Here is a 20840-nt window from a genome sequence, read left to right as displayed (position 1 = left end):
AATTCCTCCCAGGCAGGGATTTAAGATAAGAGCAAGACCTTGGAGGGAGAAGGATAAATTAGGAGTTTGGGATTAGCAGATACAAAATATTATATCTAAAATAGATAAATAACAGGACTTCCTGCTGTGGCTCAGTGTGTTAAGGCTCTGACCCTTGTCTCTGTGAGAAATGTGGGTTGGATTCCTGGCCTCACTCAGTGGGTTAAGGATCCACCATTGCCAAAAGCTTTGGCTTAGGTTGATCCAGGGTACAGGGAGGTAACCCACCCACCCAAAGAAAAGGCAACTGGGCAAAACAGCACTGCCTCCCAGGGCCCGCCCTCAGCACCAGTGGTGGCTGCCTCCCTCCCTCAGACTCCCCGGGTCCTGGCTGTCACAGTTCTCTGTGGGCTTCGCTGTGTGAGAGAAGCTTTCCTGCCACAGCTAATGAAATGTTCCAGGTAGGTTCCACGTCCATGAAGAAGGTGAGCGGGGAGGGAGAAAAGAGCCCTTGACAAAGAAAGGGGAGATGGGGAGTTCCCATCGTGGCGCAGCGGGAGGTGAGTCCGACTAGGAACCATGAGGTTGCGGGTTCGATCCCTGGCCTCCCTCGGTGGTTTAAGGATCCAGTGTTGCCATGAGCTGTGGTGTATGTGGAAGACATGGCTCAGATCCTGCGTTGCTGTGGATGTGGTATAGGCCGGTAGCCGTAGCTCTGATCAGACCCCTAGCCTGGGAACCTCCATATGCTATGGGTGTGGCCCTGGAGAGCAAAGGAAAAAAAAAAGAAAGGGGAGGTGTGTCTCTAGGGCGAGCTGATTCAGCTTTCAAGGCCTCATGTCCTCATCACAAAACAGAGACCCCTGGAGTTCCGACTGTGGCTCGGTGGGTTAAGAACCCGACAGAGTATCCATGAGGATGCAGGTTCGATCCCTGGCCTCTCTCAGTGGGTTAAGAATCTGGCGTTGCCACAAGCTGCAGCGTAGGTCACAGATGCAGCTCGGATGGGGCGTTGATGTGGCTGTGGTGTAGGCCGGTGGCTACAGCTCGGATTCCATCCCCAGCCTGGGAAATTCCATATGCTGCGGGTGCGGCCATAAAAAAGAAAAATAAATAATAAAATAAAATAAAATATATAAATAACAAAGTCTTTTTGTAGAGCACAGGGAAGTATATTCAATAACCTGTACTAAACCATAATGGAAAAGAATATGAAAAAGAATATGGACATATGTGTATATACTGTCATTCATAACTGAATGACTTTGCTCATCACCTAATACCAACACCGCATTGTAAATCAACTCTTTCAATTTAAAAATGAAAGGTAAACTATATCTAGTCACTTATGATAGAGGATAATGTGAGAAAAAGAATGTATATATGTATGTGCCACTGGGTCACTTTGTTGTACAGTAGAAAATTGACAGAACACTGTAAACCAGCTGGAATGGAAACAATAAAAATCATTGTAAAAAATAAATAAATGAAATAAAAAGAGGCGTTCCGGGGGAGTTCCCGTCGTGGCGCAGTGGTTAACGAATCCGACTAGGAACCATGAGGTTGCGGGTTCGATCCCTGCCCTTGCTCAGTGGGTTAACGATCCGGCGTTGCCATGAGCTGTGGTGTAGGTTGCAGACGCGGCTTGGATCCCGCGTTGCTGTAGCTCTGGCATAGGCCGGTGGCTACAGCTCCGATTAGACCCCTAGCCTGGGAACCTCCATGTGCCACTGGTGCCCTTAAAAGGAAAATAATAATAATAATATTAAATTTTAAAAAATAAGAGCAAGACCTGAGATGATGACATATGTGAATTCGCACGGCAGATGGGCGCATTGGGCTTTTCCGCTGACTCTGCCATGCCTTTGCCTAGGGATACGGGTGTGTATGTACGCTGCTCCAGAAGCAGCAGAGACGCTGAACAGGAGACAACAGGAACCAAGTGATCTCGCTCCATCTCTGCTACACAGACATGCGAATATGTGCCTGGAGCCAAGCCACATGGGCTGCGTGGTCATACGCGGGCCGACACGCGGAAAGATGGGAGAACAACTTCTCAGCTGTGCTGCCTGCTGCTGCTGCGGTCGGAAGACACACAGGATTTCTTACGCCCGCGTCACGCCCGCAAGACCTCATCATGAATCCTAGATGCTTCCTAATGACCGTGGCGGAAGAGAAGCCTTCCCCATCTACACATGCACGCGCGCGCACACGCGCGCACACACACACACACACACACACACACACACACACACCCCAACCCCGCCGCCTCTCTCTGAGCCCCCTCCAAGGTGCCTTCTTTCCTCTCCTCTCAGCCCATCAAGCCAAGCCTCCATGGTCACCTCTCCTTCAGCCTTGGCTCCCCCACCCACGCTGGCACCTGCCTGGCATGCACCTGACCCACCCCCTCAGCCCTCAGGAGGCCAGGGCCCAGGGCCTGGGGCAGCGCCGGCGTGGAACAGGTTGATGCTGTTCTCCCGGAAGTGGAGCAGGAGAGGGGTGGGGTCACTGGGGCAGGCGGGGTCCCCGGAAGCCTACATCCTTGCCTCCACGGAGGCATAAAGGAGCAGCCGGTTCTGGTGAGGGAGAGTCATTCTCGCAGCCACAGACCCAGCTGCTGGACCAGACCGAACACCCTGGTAAGAGCTCCCTGGTAAGGGCTTGATGACAGCGGGGGAGGCTGGGGTGTTCTCGGAATGAACACGAACATGAGTGGAACAAGAAGGGCCTAGGAGGCCGGGAGAGCCCAGTGCAGTAGGAACCTTGACCAGCCTCGGGGAGAGAAGGGAGCAGTGGCCCTGGAGAGGTGAGCACTTCTCTGATGAAGACCATACAGCAGTCGCCTGAGCCCTTCCCAGCTGCATTCGGCTGCTCAGGAAGTTGTCCCACCCCATCAGGCCATCCCAGGAATCAGGGTGCTGGAAGCACACTGAAGCTTGTGTGGTTGGCAGAACAGCCCCATGAACCTGTGCATGTGCCTCCGGCTTCCCTGATGCTATGAGGTGCCCACAAGGGGCGTGAGGTGGTTCCAGACCTGCTGGCATGAACTCTTCCACCCCTGGGGCGATCCAGCTATGCCAGCTGGCTGCCCAGCCAGAGCACCTTGGCTTGAAGCTCAAAGACAGAGACTGTGAACCTCAAGTTCTTGCAGGTTCCACGCTCTCCAGGACCCTCTCACCCCAGCTTATGTCTCCCAGGCTCCCAGGGCCCCATTCATTCATTCCCTTGATGGTTTTTTGTCTTGTTTTGTTTTGTTTTGTTTTTTAATTTACGGCTGCACCCATGGCATATGGAAGCTCCTGGGCCAGAGATTGAATCCAAGCCACAGCTATGACCCATGTCACAGCTTCGGCGACACAGGAAATTTACCCCACTGCGCCGAGCCTGGAATCGAACCTGTGCTTACTCAACGGCCTGAGCTGCTGTAGTTGGATTCTTTTTTGTTTTTGTTTTTGTTTTTTTTGGTCCTTTTAGGGCCGCACCTGCAGCATATGGAGGTTCCCAGGCGAGGGGTCAAATCGGAGCTGCAGTTGCCAGCCTATACCACAGCCACAGCAATGCTGGATCCAAGCCACATCTATGACCTACACCACAGCTCATGGCAACACCAGATCCTTAACCCACTGAGCGAGGCCAGGGATCAAACCTGCATCCTCATGGGTATTAGTCGGGTTCGGTAACCACTGAGCCATGACGGGAACTCCAAGCTGAGGCCGCAGAGATGATTAAGACCCACTTCCTGCCCTCTGGGAAGTCACGGTGGAGTAGGCGAGACTCAGGTGATCAGATCACAGCAGGTGACAGGTGTTTAAGAGAGGTATGTACACAGCGTTTCGGGAACACGGGGTGGAGTCACCAGCTGCCTGAGGGGGAGGGGGAGGAGTCCCAGAGGAATGACTGGAAGTGAGTCTTGAAGGATGAGTAGGGATTCTTCAGATGGGGAGGGAGGTACTACAAGCAGAGGAGCAAAGGCAAAGAGCATCAGAGTGCCTGCTTCTGTTGGGCGGTGCCTGGAGGGAGGTGGGTCTACCCTCTGAGCCAGGGGGGCACAAAGGAGGTAAGGGTACAGGGAGGTGACCCACCCACCCAAGGAAGAGGCACCTGGGCAAAACAGCACTGCCTCCCACCCATGGTGGCCGCCTCCCTCCCTCAGACTCCCGGGGTCCTGGTTGTCACAGTCTCTGGGGGGGACAAGTGGGCTTAGCTGTGTGAGAGCAGCTTTCCCACCACAGCTAATGAAATGCTCCAGGCAGGCTCCACGTCCATGAAGAAGGTGAGCGGGGAGGGAGAAAAGAGCCCTTGACGGAGCAAAGAGGGGGGTGTCTCTAGTGCGAACGGTTTTAGCTTTTAAGTCCTCATTTCCTCATCACAAAACGGAGACCCCTGGAGTTCCCTCTGTAACTCAGTGAGTTAAGAGCCCGACTAGTATCCATGAGGATGCAGGTTTGATCCCTGGCCTCACTCAGTGGGTTAAGAATCTGGCATTGCCACAAGCCGCAGCGTAGGTCACAGGTGCAGCTCGGACCTGGTGTGGCTGTGGCTGTGGTGTAGGCCGGTGGCTGCAGCTCCGATTCGACCCCTCGCCTGGGAACTTCCACGCATTTTGGGTGCAGCCCTTAGAGAAAAAAAAAACAACAGAGGAGCCTCTGGTTCCTTTCAGGCCTGATGTTCCAAGAATCCAGGCGTTTTTAGGGGCACCCCCTCCCCCAGAGCCTGGCGACTTCTTTCCACAGAGGAGGCTCTGCTCTCCTACCTTGTCACACACCGGTCTCCCTCCCCCCACAGAGACAATGACCATGTTTGAAAATGTCACCCGGGCCCTGGCCAGACAACTAAACCCTCGGGGGGACCTGACACCCCTGGACAGCCTCATAGACTTCAAGCGCTTCCACCCCTTCTGCCTGGTGCTGAGGAAGAGGAAGAGCACGCTTTTCTGGGGAGCCCGGTACATCCGCACCGACTACACCCTCCTGGATGTGCTTGAACCCGGCAGCTCACCTTCAGGTCAGCCTCTGGCCGTGGCTTGGGGACCGAGGGAGGGGACCAGGCGACGAGGAGGACCCAAAGCTCCCTGTTCCTAGGTTAGGAGTCCTCCAGCCCAATGTTCCCGCAGGAGGCGGGGAACAGGGGGGCCTCCCCGCCCAGCCCCCTGCTCTTCTCCCTCCCGCAGACCCAACAGACTCTGGGAACTTCGGCTTTAAGAATATGCTGGATGCCCGAGTGGAGGGAGAGGTGGACGTGCCCAAGACAGTCAAGGTGACGGGGACGGCGGGGCTGTCCCAGAACAGCACGCTGGAGGTCCAGACACTCAGTGTGGCCCCCAAGGCTCTGGAGACCTTGCACCAGGAGAGGTGAGACTGGGCAAGGCGCAGGGCTACTGGGGTAGGGGGAGCGGGGCGTGGGAAGGGTACTTCGGCCCCTGAGTTAAAGGGCAAGGACCTTCCTATGTGGTGACCTTCCCAGCCTATGGGTGCATCCAGGCCACTTCCTAACCACTGCCTCACCCCACACCCATCGCTCCATCCCCTCTAGTGCCAGCTCCCCATCATCACACACACAAAGATGATGTGTTCACACCGACGTGTTGTGTGACCTTAGAAAGGTCACTTCTCCTCTTGGGACTTCAGTGTTTTGTTTGCTTTTGTTTTTACGGCATAGGGAAGTTCCCAGGCAAGGGGTCGAATCAGAGCTGCAGCTACCAGCCTCCATCACAGCCACAGCCATACCAGGCCTGAGCTGCATCTGTGACCTCTGCCACAGCTGGTGACAACACGAGATCCTCAACCCACTGAGCAAGGCCAGGGATTGAACCTGCCTCCTCCCAGAGACTCTGCTGGGTTCTTAACCCACTGAGCCACAGTGGGAACTCCTGTTTTCTTTAGACTTCAGTTTTCTTCCCTGATGGTGTTACATGAAAGTCCCTAAGGTTCCTTCCTACCCTCAGACTCCATGAAATACACTACCAGGGGAGGGGTCTTGAGCACAGCATTCTGCTCCCGTAAAGGAAGCCCTCGCCCAGCTCCACACCCACACCGAGCAGCCCTGGGAAGGCTGCCCCAGCAGTGCCAGGGGCGTGGCAGATGCCACATCTGTGCTGGGCTCCTCAGCTGTTTTGCTTTACAGGTGAAGTGACTTTTAAGTAGTTAAGCAGTGGTTGAAAGGAGGTGAGGGCTGGGGAGGCAGGAAGGAAGGGCTGGGCCTTGAGACATAAACATTCTGCAGCCGCCCTGAGTGCAAAGCGCCTCCGAGGTGCTGGGCGGTGCAGGAACATCTTTGTCCAAGACCCGCGTGTTCTCGGACTGGGGGGCGAAATATATAGTATAGAGTAAATATATAGGAAATATGAAAATATATGGTAACCATAAGCTAAGGCAAGATGTGATAAATGCCCCAGGAGGGCTGTGGTTGAGTTTTCTGGCAGGTCAAGGGGACTTCTGTCTGGGGAAATGAAGACAGACTTCACAGAGGAGGCAGCCCGTGACCTAGGCCTTGAAAGATGAGTGGAAATTGGACAAGCGGGAGTTCCTGTTGTGGCTCAGAGGGTTAAGAACCTGATCAGTATCCATGAGGATGCAGGTTCAATCCCTGGCCTTGCTCCGTGAATTACAGATCCTGCGTTGCTGCAAGCGGTGGCATAAGTTGCAGGTGCAGCTCTGAGCTGGCATTGCCGTGGCTGTGACATAGGCCAGCAGCTGCAGCTCCGATTAATCCTTTAGTCTGGGAACTTCCATATGCCGCAGGTGTAGCCATAAAAAGACAGAGGAAGGAAGGAAGGAAAAAAAGAAAGAGGAGTTCCCGTCATGGCGCAGTGGAAATGAATCTGACTAGGAACCATGAGGTTGTGGGTTCGATCCCTGGCCTCGCTCAGTGGGTTAAGGATCCAGCATTGCTGTGGCTGTGGCGTAGACTGGTAGCTACAGCTCCGATTAGACCCCTAGCCTGGGAACCTCCATATGCTGTGGAGGCCCTAGAAAGACAAAAAAGAAAGAGAAAAAAGGAAAGAAAGAAAGAGAAGGAAGGAAGGAAAAGAAACAAAAAGAAAAGAAAAGAAATGGACAAGCAGGGCTAGGAGAATGGCATTACAAAAGCACACAGGTGAGGAGTTCCCGTCGTGGCTCAGTGGTTAACGAATCCAACTAAGAACCATGAGGTTGCAGGTTTGATCCCTGGCCTTGCTCAGTGGGTGAAGGATCCGGTGTTGCTGTGAGCTGTGGTGTAGGCTGCAGACATGGTTCGGATCCCAAGTTGCTGTGGCTCTGGCGTAGGCCGGTGGCTACAGCTCCGATTGGACCCCTAGCCTGGGAATCTCCATATGCCGCGGGAGCGGCCCAAGAAATGGCAAAAAAAAAAAAAAAAAAAAGGAAAGAAAAAGAATATATATATATATATGTATGTATGGCTGGGTCACTTTGCTGTACAGCAAAAATTGGCCCAACATTGTAAATCAACTATAATTGTGTGTGTGTGTCTTTTTTAGGGCCACACCCATGGCATTTGGAAGTTCCCAGGGTAGGAGTCAAATCAGAGCTACAGCTGCCAGCCTACACAGCCACAGCCGCAAGGAATCCAAGCCTCATCTGTGACCGACACCTCAGCTCATGGCAATGCTGGATCCATAACCCACTGAGTGAGGCCAGGGATTGAACCCGCATCCTTAGGGATACTAGTCGGGTTTGTTACCACTAGGCCACGACGGGAACTCTGACCTCACTTTATAGATGAGGCAACCCAGCCTCAGGGAAGCTGCCCTGCCCGTGAGCGGCGGAGCTGGGTTTCAACCAGAGTCTTACTGCAGAGTCCTCACGCTTCCCCTGACCCCGCCATGCCTCGCTCCTGGGGAGGACGGGCGAAAAGGGAAGGGCATGGCCCAGATGAGAAGATGCTCTCAAATGGTGCCCTCATGGATCTCCTGCCACAGGAAGCTGATGGCCGAGCACCCGTTCCTCAAGGAGATGCGAAGTCGAGGAGAGAACCTGTATGTGGTGATGGAGGTGGTGGAGACGGTGCAGGAGGTCACTCTGCAGAGGGCTGGCAAGGCGGAGGGCTGCTTCTCCCTCCCATTCTTCGCCCCGCTGGGGCTACAGGTTTGATTCACAGATAGACACACACACAGCCTATCCCAGAGGCTGCACTGACTTTGCCCCATCAGTGTCCATGCAGGACACTGAAAAGGACCCACTGGGAGTTCCCATCGCGGCTCAGTGGTTAATGAATCCGACTAGGAACCATGAGGTTGAGGGTTCAATCCCTGGCCTTGTTCAGTGGGTTAAGGATCCAGCATTGCCATGAGCTATAGTGTAGGTCGCAGACACGGCTCGGATCCCGCGTTGCTGTGGCTCTGGCATAGGCCGGCAGCTACAGCTCCGATTCGACTCCTAGCCTGGGAACCTCCATATGCCACAAAAGCGGCCCTAGAAATGGCAAAAAGACAAAAAATAAATAAAAATTTAAAAAAAAAAAAGGACCCACTCCTTCTTCCCGCTTTTCCACCTCCAGACCCCAGCTGGCCAGAAAGAGATCCTCTCTCTGGTCAATGGCACCCAGGTGGGTAGACCCCCGTGCCCAATGCCACGGGAACATATCAGGGAACAAGAAACTCCCAGTCACGGGTGTTCCCTCGCACCGACCCCCATCTACAGCAGAGACATCCTTGCTGTCAGAAAGTGCTCGGTCCCATGAAGGCAACAGAGGTTCAAGGCCAGAGAGCGTAGGCATGGCGAATTCACTGTAAACAAGTAATGCTTTACATACCTCTATCTGTATTATATAAATATTCAAAGGATGAGTGGGAACAGGAGTAGGGCTTAGTCATGGAAGCTTCCTGAAGGAGGTGAGGATGGGACAGACAATGAAGAGGAAGAAGGAACCAGGGCCTGGATGGACGCTCTAAAGTGAGGCAGGGGTGGACAGGCAGCAGATGGAGCAGGTCTGCCCAGTTCCCTCGTGGGTCTGAACCAGGAAGAGAGAAACGGGTCGTTATGGGATGAGCAGCGGAAACGAGCAGAAGAGCACTGAAGCTCACTCCTCTGGGGGGAAGGCAATCAAGGACACCGCTGAAGCGTCCCCAACTTCTTATCTCCCCAAAGGCTCTCGGGCCTGGCCCTCCCCTGGCCTCCTAGCCCCTTGCTCCCAATGTCTCGCCCTTAGGATCTCTGCAGAATCACAAATCCTCCTCGTCTTATCCTAGGGATCTATAAACCACAAGGAGGCTGTGACCATCCCCAAGGGCTGCATCCTGGCCTTTCGAGTGAGACAGCTGGTGGTCAAAGGCAGAGATGAGTGGGGTAAGCATGTTCTCCCCTCAAGGCAAGACCTCCTTGCACCACTGCTAGGGCATCCTGGTCCCCCCTTGCAGCAATGTCAGGGAATGAGTGAAGGGTACTGTACTGTGGTCCAGCTGCCAGAGACAGCACTGCTGGGGCTGCTCTGGAGAGGGAGTGAGGAACTCCCAGGTTCTGAGCACCTCCTGAGGGCTAGGCACTGGGTCAGCGGGGGGAGGGGAGTGCCAAGATGAGCAAGCACAGACTTTGCTCTCAGGATGTCTGTGGGGGGAGTTCCCTGGTGGCTCAGCAGGTTAAGGATCAGTGTTGTCACTGCTGTGGCTTGGGTTGTTGCTGGGGTGCAGGTTTAATCCCTGGACCTGGGAACACCCGCATGCCACAGGCATGGCCAAAAAAGAGAAGTCTGTAGTTGATGGAGGAAACAGATGCAGACCCCAATACTAGAATGCAAGGTAGAAAATAGTGGTATCTGAGTTCCTATCATGGCTCAGTGGTAAGGAACACAACTAGTATCCATGAGGACATGGGTTGGACCCCTGGCCTCGCTCAGTGGGTTAAAGGATCTGGCATTGCTGAGAGCTGCAGTGTAGGCTGCAGACACGGCTCGGGTACCACAGCATTGCTGTGGCTGTAGTATAGGCAGGTGGGCAGCTGTAGCTCTGATTGGACCCCTAACCTGGGAATTTCCGTATGCTGCAGGCACAGCCCTAAAAAGCAAATAGAAAGAAAGAAAGAGAGAGAGAGAGAGGAAGGAAGGAAGGAAGAAAGAAAGAAAGAAAGAAAGAAAGAAAGAAAGAAAGAAAGAAAGAAAGAAAGAAAGAAAGAAAGAAAGAAAGAAAAGGAAGAAAATAGTTATCATAGGAAAGGATTTACAGAGGAAGAAAAGATTACTTCCAGCAACAGAGGTGGAGCAAGGGATTCTAAGGCATTCAAGGGCATGACCCTAGCCCTTAGCAGAGCCCTAGGGCTTGAGACTAGACAAGGAAAAGTGGGGCTGCTGTTAAGAGTCCTCCCCTCCCTTCTCCTGCTCTTACAGATATTCCGCATATCTGCAACGATAACATGCAAACCTTCCCTCCTGGAGGTAAGTGAAATTGCTTCCTTGCTCTGCACGTCTTCTCCCCTACCCCTGACATTATCTGCTGAAAGCCTGCCCCCTCCGATAGAGTATACCACAATCCTCCAGGGAGCCCCCTGGTTTTGTTTCCCAAGTCCCTAAAAATATTGATCCTCAGAGTTCCCATGGTGGCACGGTGGGTTAAGAACCGGACTAGTATCCATGAGGATGTGGGTTCAATCGCTGGCCTTGCTTAATGGGTTAAGGATCCGGCATTGCCATGTGCTGTGGCATAGGCCATAGATGTGGCTCAGATCCCCGTTGCTGTGGCTGTGGTGTAGGCTGGCAGCTGCCGCTCCAACTCAGCCCCTAGCCTGGAACGTCCATATGCTGTAGGTGTGCCCTAAAAAGGAAAAAAGAAGAAGAAAAGTATTTATCCCCAACTTCCAGAAAGGCAGATAGAGGCGTATAAATATGCCCAAGAGAGACAGAGAAATAGAGAGACCCAAAGGAACCATCGAAAGCAGAAATAAGACCTGGAGACAATGCCTGTTCCCAAATTATAGGGGCGGATGAGCTAATATCATTCTGTTTTTATAATGATTATAATGATCACTGAGAAGGGGTTCCCACTGTGGCTCAGTGGTAAGGAATCCAACTAGTATCCATGAAGATGCAGGTTCTATCCCTGGCCTCGCTCAGAGGGTTAAGGATCCGGCATTGCTATGGCTGTAGCCTAGGCTTTCAGCTGCAGCTCCAATTCGACCCCTAGCCTGGGAACTTCCTCATGCCTCAGATGCCACCCTAAAAAGCAAAAAATAAAATAAAATAAAATCGATCACTGATTAAGCTGCCTTGATAACTGCTCTAGATAAAAAGGCACAAAGAGGTTTTCTGCTGACATATGCGCATTGTTTCTGTCTTCAGAAAGGCCAGAAGAGGAGAAGTTCACCCGTAAGTGCTTCCTGTCCTTCTACTGCAACTTTCTTGACAGTTTTATTTTTATTTTTATATTTTTATTTTTTGGTCTTTTCAGGGCCATGCCCGCAGCATACAGAGATTCCCAGGCTAGGGGTTAAATTGAAGCTGTAGCCACCAGCCCACACCACAGCCACAGCAACACCAGATCCTTAACCCACTGAACGAGGCCAGGGATTGAACCTGCATCCTCATGGATACCAGTCATATTCGTTTCTGCTGAGCCACGACGGGACCACTTCTTGACAGTTTTAAAACTCCAATTTTTTTCTTCCCTTCTCTCTGGGACTGACCAGGAACGTGGCAGAGCAGATCTTAGCAAACTGTGGTCTCTGAACTGTTGCAGGAATGCCAATAGCTTAGGAAAAAGCAGAGGAAGGGGAAAGTCTTGGAAAAGAGGCCTGGGTGGTCTGAGCCCTCCCATCTCTGTCCTCAAGGCCTTGGTAACTATAACCTGTCATTCTTTTTTTTTTTTTTTTTTTTTTTTTGGCCTTTTCAGGGCTGCACCTGCAGCATATGGAAGTTCCCAGGCTAGGAGTCTAATCAGAGCTGTAGCTGATGGCCTACACCCCAGCCACAGCAATGCAGGATCCGAACCTCATCTTCGGCCTACACCACAGGTCATGGCAACGCTGGATCCTTCACCCACTGATCGAGGCCAGGGATCGAACCCGCCACCTCATGGTTCCTAGTCAGATTTGTTTCTGCTGTACCACGACGGGAACTCCCTATAACCTGTTACTCTCTGGCTGCATCTCGGCCACCTGGCACCCAGGATGGGAGCTGCAGAGTCACAGTGATGACAAGCCAATCCAGGTGCCCCCTTTCATAACCTATTAGCTTTTCTGCTGCTCTATTCCTGCCTCCACGAATGGAACAAGAGTATCCTTAAGAAGGCTGGGAGAGGGAGTTCCCGTGGTGACTCACTGGTTAACGAACCCGACTAGGATCCATGAGAATACAGGTCCAATCCCTGACCTCGCTCAGTAGGTTAAGGATCCAGTGTTGCCATGAGCTGTGGTGTAGGCCAAAGATGAAGCTCGGATCCCACATTGCTGTGGCTGTGGTGTAGGCTGGCATCTGCAGCCCGATTTGACCCCTAGCCTGGGAACATCCATATACCTCAGGTATGGCCCTAAAAAAAATAAATAAAATAAAATAAAGTAAAGTAAAATAAAATAAAATAAAATAAAATAAAGAAGGCTGGGATACCCCAGGAGACAGGATATATTTCCTAACCTCCTCCATTCCTGTCTCATCCCCTGGGTATGGCTACTATTTTGGAGGATTACATTCTAATTGATTTTTTTTTCCCCTCAGTTATCCAGGCATCTGATGTTGGTAAGGAATTTTGTGTTTCTCCCCAGATTTTGGCAAGGAAGGCCGTGGAGGGAGGGGTTGAAGGGAGGGGAGGACAAATGCTGAGTCCCAGGTGCCGGGGCTGGAGCCACTTCCAGAAAGCCAGTCTTTCTAAAGGGGGCTGGACATTTTCCTAGGATGCCAGGCCCCCAGAGGGTCAGGCCAAGGATCAATCTGTCCTGATCCACCCCCATGCCCCTGGATTTAATCAGCTCCGATTCAAACTTCCATATGCCCTGGGTGTGGCCCTGAAAATACAAAAAAAAAAAAAGAGAGAGAGAGAGAGAGAGAGGCCAGTCTCCAGCCGAGAGCAGAGCCCGGGGCCCTGAGTTGGACTGCGGGAAGGAGGTCTGCAGGGAGAGTGGGGATTGAACTGATGGGGAGGGTGCCATGTCTACTGTGCCCACAGGGGAGGTACACGAGGACTTCAGGACACTAAAAGAAGAGGTTGAAAGGGAGACCCAGGAAGTGGAGAAGCTGAGCCCAAGAGGAAGGAGCTCCCTGCTCTGCTCCCTCAGCAAACTCCTTGGGAAGAAAAAGGAGCTACAAGACCTGGAGCTCACAGTGAGGCCCCGTTGGAAGGGTGGTGGGTGCAGGCAGAAGGCTTTCGGTAGACGTGCCTGTGGGTGGCGCAGCCGGTGCGGAGCTGGCAGATCTGGCAGAAGTGGTCAGTGGCCAGGGTCCCCGAGGGTGGTCAAGTGCCTACCCCACCCCACCCGCAGGCTGCCAGGCGCCACTGCTCCCTGTGCCCCCTTGGAGAAGGGCAAACCCATGCAGATTCCCCCAAAACACATGCTCCCTCTGGATGAACAGAAGGCAGGCAGAGGGCCAGCCGGACCCTCATTGGAAGGGGGCTCAACCTCCCCTTTCTCAACTCCAAGGCACAGCAATCAAGGAACTCAGGAGTCCAATCCATTTCAGGATTTGATAGCATGGAAAAGAAATGAGGAAATGGAGTTCCCATCGTGGCTCAGCCGTAACAAACCCAACTAGTATCCATGAGAACTCGGGTTTGATCCTTGGCTTTGCTCAGTGGGTTAGGGATCCGGCGTTGCCGTGGGCTATGGTAGAGGTCGCAGACGCGGCTCAGATCCACATTGCTGTGGCTGTGACATAGGCCAGCAGCTGCAGCTCGGATTTGACCCCCAGCCTGGGAACCTCCGTATGCTGCAGGTATGGCCCTAAAAAAAAGAGAGAGAGAGAAAGAAATGAGGAAATAGAAATAGTTAACATCTCAAGCAGTTGCTATGTGCCAGACACTGGGCTGGGTCTTTTACCCGTGTCATCTTTGTCACCCATCTCTCCCCACAGCTAGAAGGGGCTCTAGACAAAGGGCATGAAGTGACGCTGGAGGCCCTCCCAAAAGATGTCCTACCATCAAAGGAGGCTATGGGTGCGGTCCTCTACTTCCTTGGCGCTCTAACAGGTAAGCGGGGAGTGAGCGCTTCATTCACTTGCCTTTTCAGTGGTGGGAATGGGTCACTAAGTGAATTCCCAAATGAATGAACGAATGAATGAATGAGTAAATCCATACATGCTGGGCAAATTATGTCACAGGTAAGTAGTTTACATCCACATCTTTCTTTTCTTTTTGTGTTTGTCTTTTGTCTTTTTAAGGCCGCACCCGTGGCAGATGGAGGATCCCAGGCTAGGGGTTGAATCGGAGCTATAGCCGCTGGCCTACACCAGAGCCACAGCAACGCCGGATCGAAGCCGCGTCTGCAACCTACACCACAGCTCACGGCAACACGGGATCCTTAACCCACTGAGCGAGGCCAGGGGTCAAACCCAAAACCTCATGATTCCTAGTCGGATTCGTTTCTGCTGTTCCACGACGGGAACTCCCCACATCTTTCAAAACTGGTTTCATTCCTAAGGATTCACTTGGTCCCCGCAGCCTCATCTTGCCAAGAGGTTGGGCCATAACCCTAGTTCAATCAGTCACATATTTAAACCTTTGGCATCTTAGCTAAGCTCATCATTTTTTGGACCAAGCCCAGGGCATGCAGAAGTTTCTGGGCCAGGGATCAAACCTGCGCCACAGGAGTGACCTCAGCCATAGCAGTGACAACGCCAGCTCCTTAACCTGATGAGCCACCAAGGAACTCCTATTCATCATTTTTATATCAATACCTGTTAGCTTTTTTTTTTTTTTTTCTTACAACGTACCTGTGGCATTTGGGAGTTCCCAGGCTAGTGGTCGAATCGGAGCTGCAGCTACAGGCCTGTACCATAGCCAGAGCAACACTAGGTCCAAGCTGCCTCTGAGACCTATGTCACAGTTTATGACAACAGCAGGTCCTTAATCCACTGAGCAAGGCCAGGGATCAAACCTGCATACTTACAACTCTATGTTGAGCTCTTAACCTGCTGAGCCACAGTGGGAACTCTGATGTCTGTTAGCTTTAATTTGAGGATAATACCTTCTGATCTTGCCCCTGAATTCTCATTTTCCCTCTGCAAAAAGCATTCGCCAACTTTGAAAAACTCTCAGGGGAGTTCCTGTTATGGTGCCGCGGAAACGAATCCATATCTTTGAGGATGTGGGTTCGATCCCTGGCCTTGCTCAGTGGGTCAGGGATCCGGCACTGCCATGAGCTGTGGAGTAGGTCGCAGACACAGTTCAGATGCCATGTTGCTGTGGCTGTGGTGTAGGCCAGCAGCTGTAGCTCTGATTCGACCCCTAGCCTGTGAACTTCCATATGCCTCAGGTGCAGCCCTTAAAAAAAGCAAAAAAGTGAAAAAGAAAAACTCTCTGCTCCTTCACATGGAAGCTGAGGTGCTTGTTCCTTCGGAAGCCTGCCCTCAAGCACCAAGACCAAAGTAGACCCCTCCACTACGCTCCCGTAAGAGAACTTACATTGTAATCGAATTTCTTTGTCTTCCCCACAAGCCTGGAAGTTCTCCAGTGAAGGGAGGATGAATTTTTATCTAACACACCCAGCAAAGGTGCCTGGCACGGAGCAGGCATTCAACCCCGGATGAATATATGACTCAATTAACACTGAAATTCTGGAAGTACACCCATTTGGACCAACACCACACATCTCTTTCTCTGCTTTTTTTTCTCCAGAGCTAAGTGAAGCCCAACAGAAGCTTCTAGTAAAATCCATGGAGAAGAACATCCTACCGGTGCAGCTAAAGTTGGTGAGCAAAAATGGCAGATGTGGGGGAGAGTTTGAAGGGAAAGATACAATTAAGCCTAATGACAGACAGAACCGTCTTGCTGGGCCTCTGCCTCATCCCAAGAGCTCATGCCCACTTCTCATTTCTCTCCATGTTGCTTCCTCTTCGTTCTTTTGCAACTAGGGGTAGAAAAGTGCATTTCGGGGCCATCACCTGGGTCTTTCAGCCTGATCCTGGCCGAAGAGACAGAAAATTCTGGCTTGGTTTATTCCCAACTGAGTGACATGAGCAAATCTTTTTTTTTTTTTTTTTTTTTTTTGGTCTTTTTAGGGCTGCACCTGCGGCATATGGAGGTTCCCAGGCTAGGGGGCCCCTTGGAGCTGTAGCCGCCGGCCTACGCCAGAGCCACAGCAATGCAGGATCTGAGCCGAATCTGCAACCTACACCACAGCTCACAGCAACGCCAGATCCTTAACCCACTGAGCAAGGGCAGGGATCGAACCCACAATCTCTTGGTTCCTAATCGGATTTGTTTCCACTGCGCCACAACGGGAACACCTTTTTTTGTTTTGTTTTTTTGGGTTTTTTTTTGTCTACATGAGCAAATCTGAACATCTGAGTCAGCCTCTATTCACTCCTCTGTAAAATGGGTCTAAAAATAAATGGGGTGCCCCCTGTACAGGGTGGTTAAAAGGCCCAGATGGAGTTGCAATGTAACGTAACAAAAGGAGTGATAGTAAGAGAAAGATAGTCCTCTTTCTGTGGTTTTCATGAGTTTGGAGAAAGGAAGAAAGGTTTCCAGATCTTTCTTTTTCATGCTCTTTTGGTTCTGGGCTTCCAGGTGGAGAGCACGATGGAACAGCATTTCCTACAGGATAAAGAAGGTGTTTTCCCCCTGCAACCTGAGCTGCTTTCCTCCCTTGGGGAAGAGGAACTGACCCTCACAGAGGCCCTCGTGGGGCTGAGTGGCCTGGAAGTGCAGCGATCAGGCCCCCAGTATACGTGGGACCCAGACACTCTCCCCCATCTCTGTGCCCTCTATGCTGGCCTCTCCCTCATGCAGCTACTAAGCAAGGCCTCCTAATTTGCAGTTCCCTTCCCTACCTCACTGTGCCATGTCCTAACACCCAAGGGCATTTCAGAGCCACCAGGCTGAGGATGGTGGAAACCCTAGCTGATCACCCAAGAGAACCAATTTCCACTTGTCCAACTCTGTGTATTCCCCTGCCCCTATGGCTCCACAACCCACCCGCTGGCCTAAATCCTCTAAAAGTGGAAACTTTTGAAACTATGAATCATTTCAGCAAAGCCAAAAATAATTTCCTATCCCAAGCCCTCTCACTTCTGATTCCAAAAATGAAGCTCTACTGGAATTGATGAAACATATTATTTCACTTTGGGTGTGACTTTTGGTGTGTTTCTTTTTTTTTTTTTTTCTTTTTTCTTTTTGGCCATGCCCACATCATGCAGAAGTCCCCAGGCCAGGGATCAAACTTGTGCCACAGCAGTCACAGCACCAGGTCCTTAACCCACTGAGCCACCAGGGAACTCCTTGGTGTGTTTCTGTAAAGAATCCATCAGAAGGAAATTATCAATTTGTGCTAAAAAAAACCAGACATTATCATACTACACATAGATTACACGTACATGAATACGCTTAGGCTATCCTCAAGCAAACGCTCTTGGAAAAGAACTACGAGGGTGTAGAATGTGGAATCCAGATTATAAAGTCAGAAGATGATCAAAGCAGCTTGTCTTCAAAGAGGAAGCTTTGGGGTTCTCTGGACTTGAGGGACTGGAAAAGGCAAAGACCTAGAGATGCATGGGACAAGCCCCAAACAAGAGCAAGAAAACTTCCAAGTTTATTGAATGGAAAATGCAGATAAGCCAAAAGAATAGCACCCAAGAATAAGACTGACCCAAAACTTTAAAAAATAAAACATAGGCGTTCCCGTCAGGGCTCAGTGGTTAACGAACCCGACTAGGAACCATGAGGTTGCTGGTTCGATCCCTGGCCTTGCTCAGTGGGTTAACAATCCAGCATTGCCGTGAGCTGTAGTGTAGGTTGCAGACGCGGCTCGGATCTCAAGTTTCTGTGGCTCTGGCTTAGGCCAGCGGCTATAGCTCCGATGAGACCCCTAGCCTGGAAACCTCCATATGCCCCGGGAGCAGCCCAAGAAATGGAAAAAAAAAAAAGAAAATATACTGGAGTTCCTGTTCTGCCTCAACAGTTAAGAACCTGACTAGTATCCATGAGGATGCTGATTCAATCCCTGACCTCATTCAGTGGGTTAAGGATCCAACGTTGCCTCAAGCTGTGGTGCAGGTCACAGATGTGGCTCGGATCCCGCATTGCTGTGACTGTGGTGTAGGCCGACAGCTGCAGCTCCAATTCAGCCCCTAGCCAGGGAACTTCCATATGCCTTGGGTGTGGCTCTGAAAAAAAATAAAAAATAAATAAAATAAAAATAAAATAAAATATATTATATTCTCATTTCAACTTTTCTTCTTCTGCCTTCAATTCAGGGAGATTGTAGGAGGAAGGGATGTCTGAAGGCTTGACATATGGACAGGTTAATACAGATATTCAGTCTCGTAAAACTGCTGGGTTCATGCAAGCCTCCTCTGCCTAAAGCTGGTTTTTAGCATCTTTCACCAATCTCTTTTAAAATAATCCTTTGGGTGGAATAATTCTTCCAAGGTTTTTGGCCTCAAGAGTCAGACGCTCCCCTTTCTTCACCACCCCTGCCCAGGCTGGTTCCCTCACTCACCAAGAATTCATGACCAAGCGCCAAAGGCTTTGGGTTAAGCCATCCTCCCCCATCCTGGGGCATCTTCCAAGGCCTCACTCTATTGCCCAAGGACATAGTGGGTAGTTATCTGCTGACTTGAGTGTTTTTTCCCTTGTGATGTAAACTTAATAAAGAGGTGAGCTAACACCCTCACCATCCAGAAGGGTAACTTCATAAAGATGAAACACAAAGCCTGTCTGTCTTCTTCCTTTACCATTCTCGCCCACCTTCAGTCACAGATATGATGTTACAAAGAAGAGGCCTACTAGATTCATTCCAGTGATGATTCAAAAGTCCTGATATCCATCTCCCAGCCCCAGGGACGAGGAGGACAGTTAGGGAGGAATTGGTAAAGGCCTCTTTCCCTAAAACCGGAGAATGCACTTGTCCATTTAGCAAATGGTTGTTTAGTACAAGGAGCTGTTTGCTGCAATAGTATAAAGGGGGAGGATACAGAGAATAGTCTCTCTCTGTATAAAGAAGAACATGGCTAAAACATATTCTCTGCCCTCTAGGACCTTACCCAGGGCTAGGTTGTCTTACAGGATCTGACCTGGTCTAAAACTTCCATTTATGGAAGAGACTAAAGTTCCAAGAGGAGTTCCCATCCTGGTGCAGTGGGTTAAGAATTGACTGAAGTGGCTCCAGTGGCTGCAGAGGTGCAAGTTTGATCCCGCAGCCTGGCAATGGGTTAAAGGATCCTGCATGGCCACAGCTGCATAGGTCATGTCTCGGATTCAATTCGTGGTCCGGGAACTTCCATGAGCCGCCAATGCAGCCATAAAAATTTTTTTAATAAGTTCACAAACCTCCCAGGTCACTCTCCCTATCCAGGGTGACCCACTTTCTCTGAGGGCAAAGTAAAACTTGCTGTACACTGAAAAAAAGAAAAAGAAAACCTCCAAGATAGGAAAGGAGTTTTTGTTTTGTGTCTTTTAATAAATTGGAACCTGTATCTTCCTCTTGAAAAATCACTAGAGGATTCCTTTGAAAAATAAGTAGACTGTGTTTCTGGTCCAAATTTTTCCCCTGGGGGATTCTTTTTTATATATATTTATATATATATATATATATATATATATATATATATATATTTTTTTTTTTTTTTTGTCTTTTTGCTATTTCTTGGGCCGCTCCCGCGGCATATGGAGGTTCCCAGGCTAGGGGTCGAATCGGAGCCGTAGCCATTAGCCTACGCCAGAGCCACAGCAACGCGGGATCCGAGCCGCGTCTGCGACCTACACCACAGCTCACGGCAATGCTGGATCGTTAACCCACTGAGCAAGGGCAAGGACGGAACCCGCAACCTCATGGTTCCTAGTCGGATTCGTTAACCACTGCGCCACGACGAGAACTCCTCCCCTGGGGGATTCTTAAGCCCACCTTAGGTAGACTATTATTCTGTTCCCCATTTCACTACAGTGAAGAGTCTCCATCATCATCTTCCACCCTCTTGTGTCCAGCATCACAATACATGGCAGCCCAGAGCAGAGCTTCCAGCAGACCACGCTCTGGAGCTGTTTTTCTGGGTTGTTTTTTTTCTGGCGCGCGGGGGGGTGGGGAGTGTTGGTTTGCGGGGTTTTTTTTTTGTTTTTTGTTTTTGTTTGCTTTTTAGGGCTGCACCTGCAGCATATGGAAGTTCCCAGGCTAGGGTTGGAATTCGAGCTGCAGCAGCCAGCCTACACCACAGCCACAGCAACATGCCAGACCCGAGCTACGTCTGCGACCTACACCGCAGTTTATGGCAACGCCAGATTCCTAAGCCGCTGAGCGAGGCCAGGGATTGAACCTGCATCTTCATGTATATTAGTCGGGTTTGTTACTGCTGAGCCACAAAGAGAACTTCTGGAGCTGTTTTTTTTTTGTTTGTTTGTTTGTTTGTTTTTTCCACCACCCTGCCCCCTGAAATGTGCTAGCCCTGAGCCTCACATAGAGTGGACCCCTAAATTTTACTAAATTATAAGTGATTATACGCAAATGCACTCTCCCCGCATCCGCACTCCCAGGCTGCAGAGATTTTATGCCTTATTTTCAGCACTAGCTAAAATCGGACAAGAAAGTCTGAATCCCATGGGGTTCTTCCTCGTCTCCAATTCGGTGTAGTTTTCAGCCCAACAGCCTAGCTCAACATCCCTTCGCAGCTTCTTTTCTTCTCTCGCGCCAGTTGCATCAAGCGGCGGTTGAGAACTGCAAATTGAGCGAGTTTAGGCATGAAACTCGCCTGGCAACTCGTGGCGTCATCACGCTCTGCGCTTGGATAGACCCTAC

General features: G+C 50.9%; 1 protein-coding gene across 2 annotated transcripts; it reads left to right on the top strand.

Moving 5' to 3' along the window:
* Positions 1-2564: 2564 nt before the first annotated feature.
* On the top strand, positions 2565-17183 carry GSDMA (gasdermin A). Of its 2 annotated transcripts, XM_003131497.4 has the most exons (12): positions 2565-2618; positions 4765-4983; positions 5150-5330; positions 7898-8063; positions 9167-9263; positions 10297-10344; positions 11245-11271; positions 12616-12636; positions 13064-13218; positions 13966-14080; positions 15728-15801; positions 16622-17183. In XM_003131497.4, the coding sequence occupies exons 2-12, from the start codon at positions 4770-4772 to the stop codon at positions 16862-16864; spliced, it is 1341 nt and encodes a 446-aa protein (XP_003131545.1). In that variant the 5' UTR covers positions 2565-2618; positions 4765-4769; the 3' UTR covers positions 16865-17183. The 2 variants fall into 2 exon arrangements, with proteins under 2 accessions (XP_003131545.1, XP_013835135.1); XM_013979681.3 differs by lacking the exon at positions 11245-11271.
* Positions 17184-20840: the final 3657 nt, after the last annotated feature.

The sequence above is a fragment of the Sus scrofa genome, chromosome 12, assembly GCF_054392235.1.
Source record: "Sus scrofa isolate SSC_HxYL_T2T_F1_AM1 chromosome 12, Sscrofa_HxYL_maternal_Yorkshire_Landrace_v2.0, whole genome shotgun sequence".
Classification (NCBI taxonomy): Eukaryota; Metazoa; Chordata; class Mammalia; order Artiodactyla; family Suidae; genus Sus; species Sus scrofa.
Note: the sequence above shows the minus strand (reverse complement) of the source record. Positions and strands in the feature narration are given on the sequence as shown.

Bases quoted from the DNA above. Each gene is read 5' to 3' on its own strand.
- GSDMA (XM_003131497.4), top strand. From the start codon at position 4,770: ATGACCATGTTTGAAAATGTCACCCGGGCCCTGGCCAGACAACTAAAC. The intron at 9,264-10,296 runs GTAAGCATGTTC...CTGCTCTTACAG, and splicing joins CAAAGGCAGAGATGAGTGGG to ATATTCCGCATATCTGCAAC. The intron at 15,802-16,621 runs GTGAGCAAAAAT...CTGGGCTTCCAG, and splicing joins TACCGGTGCAGCTAAAGTTG to GTGGAGAGCACGATGGAACA.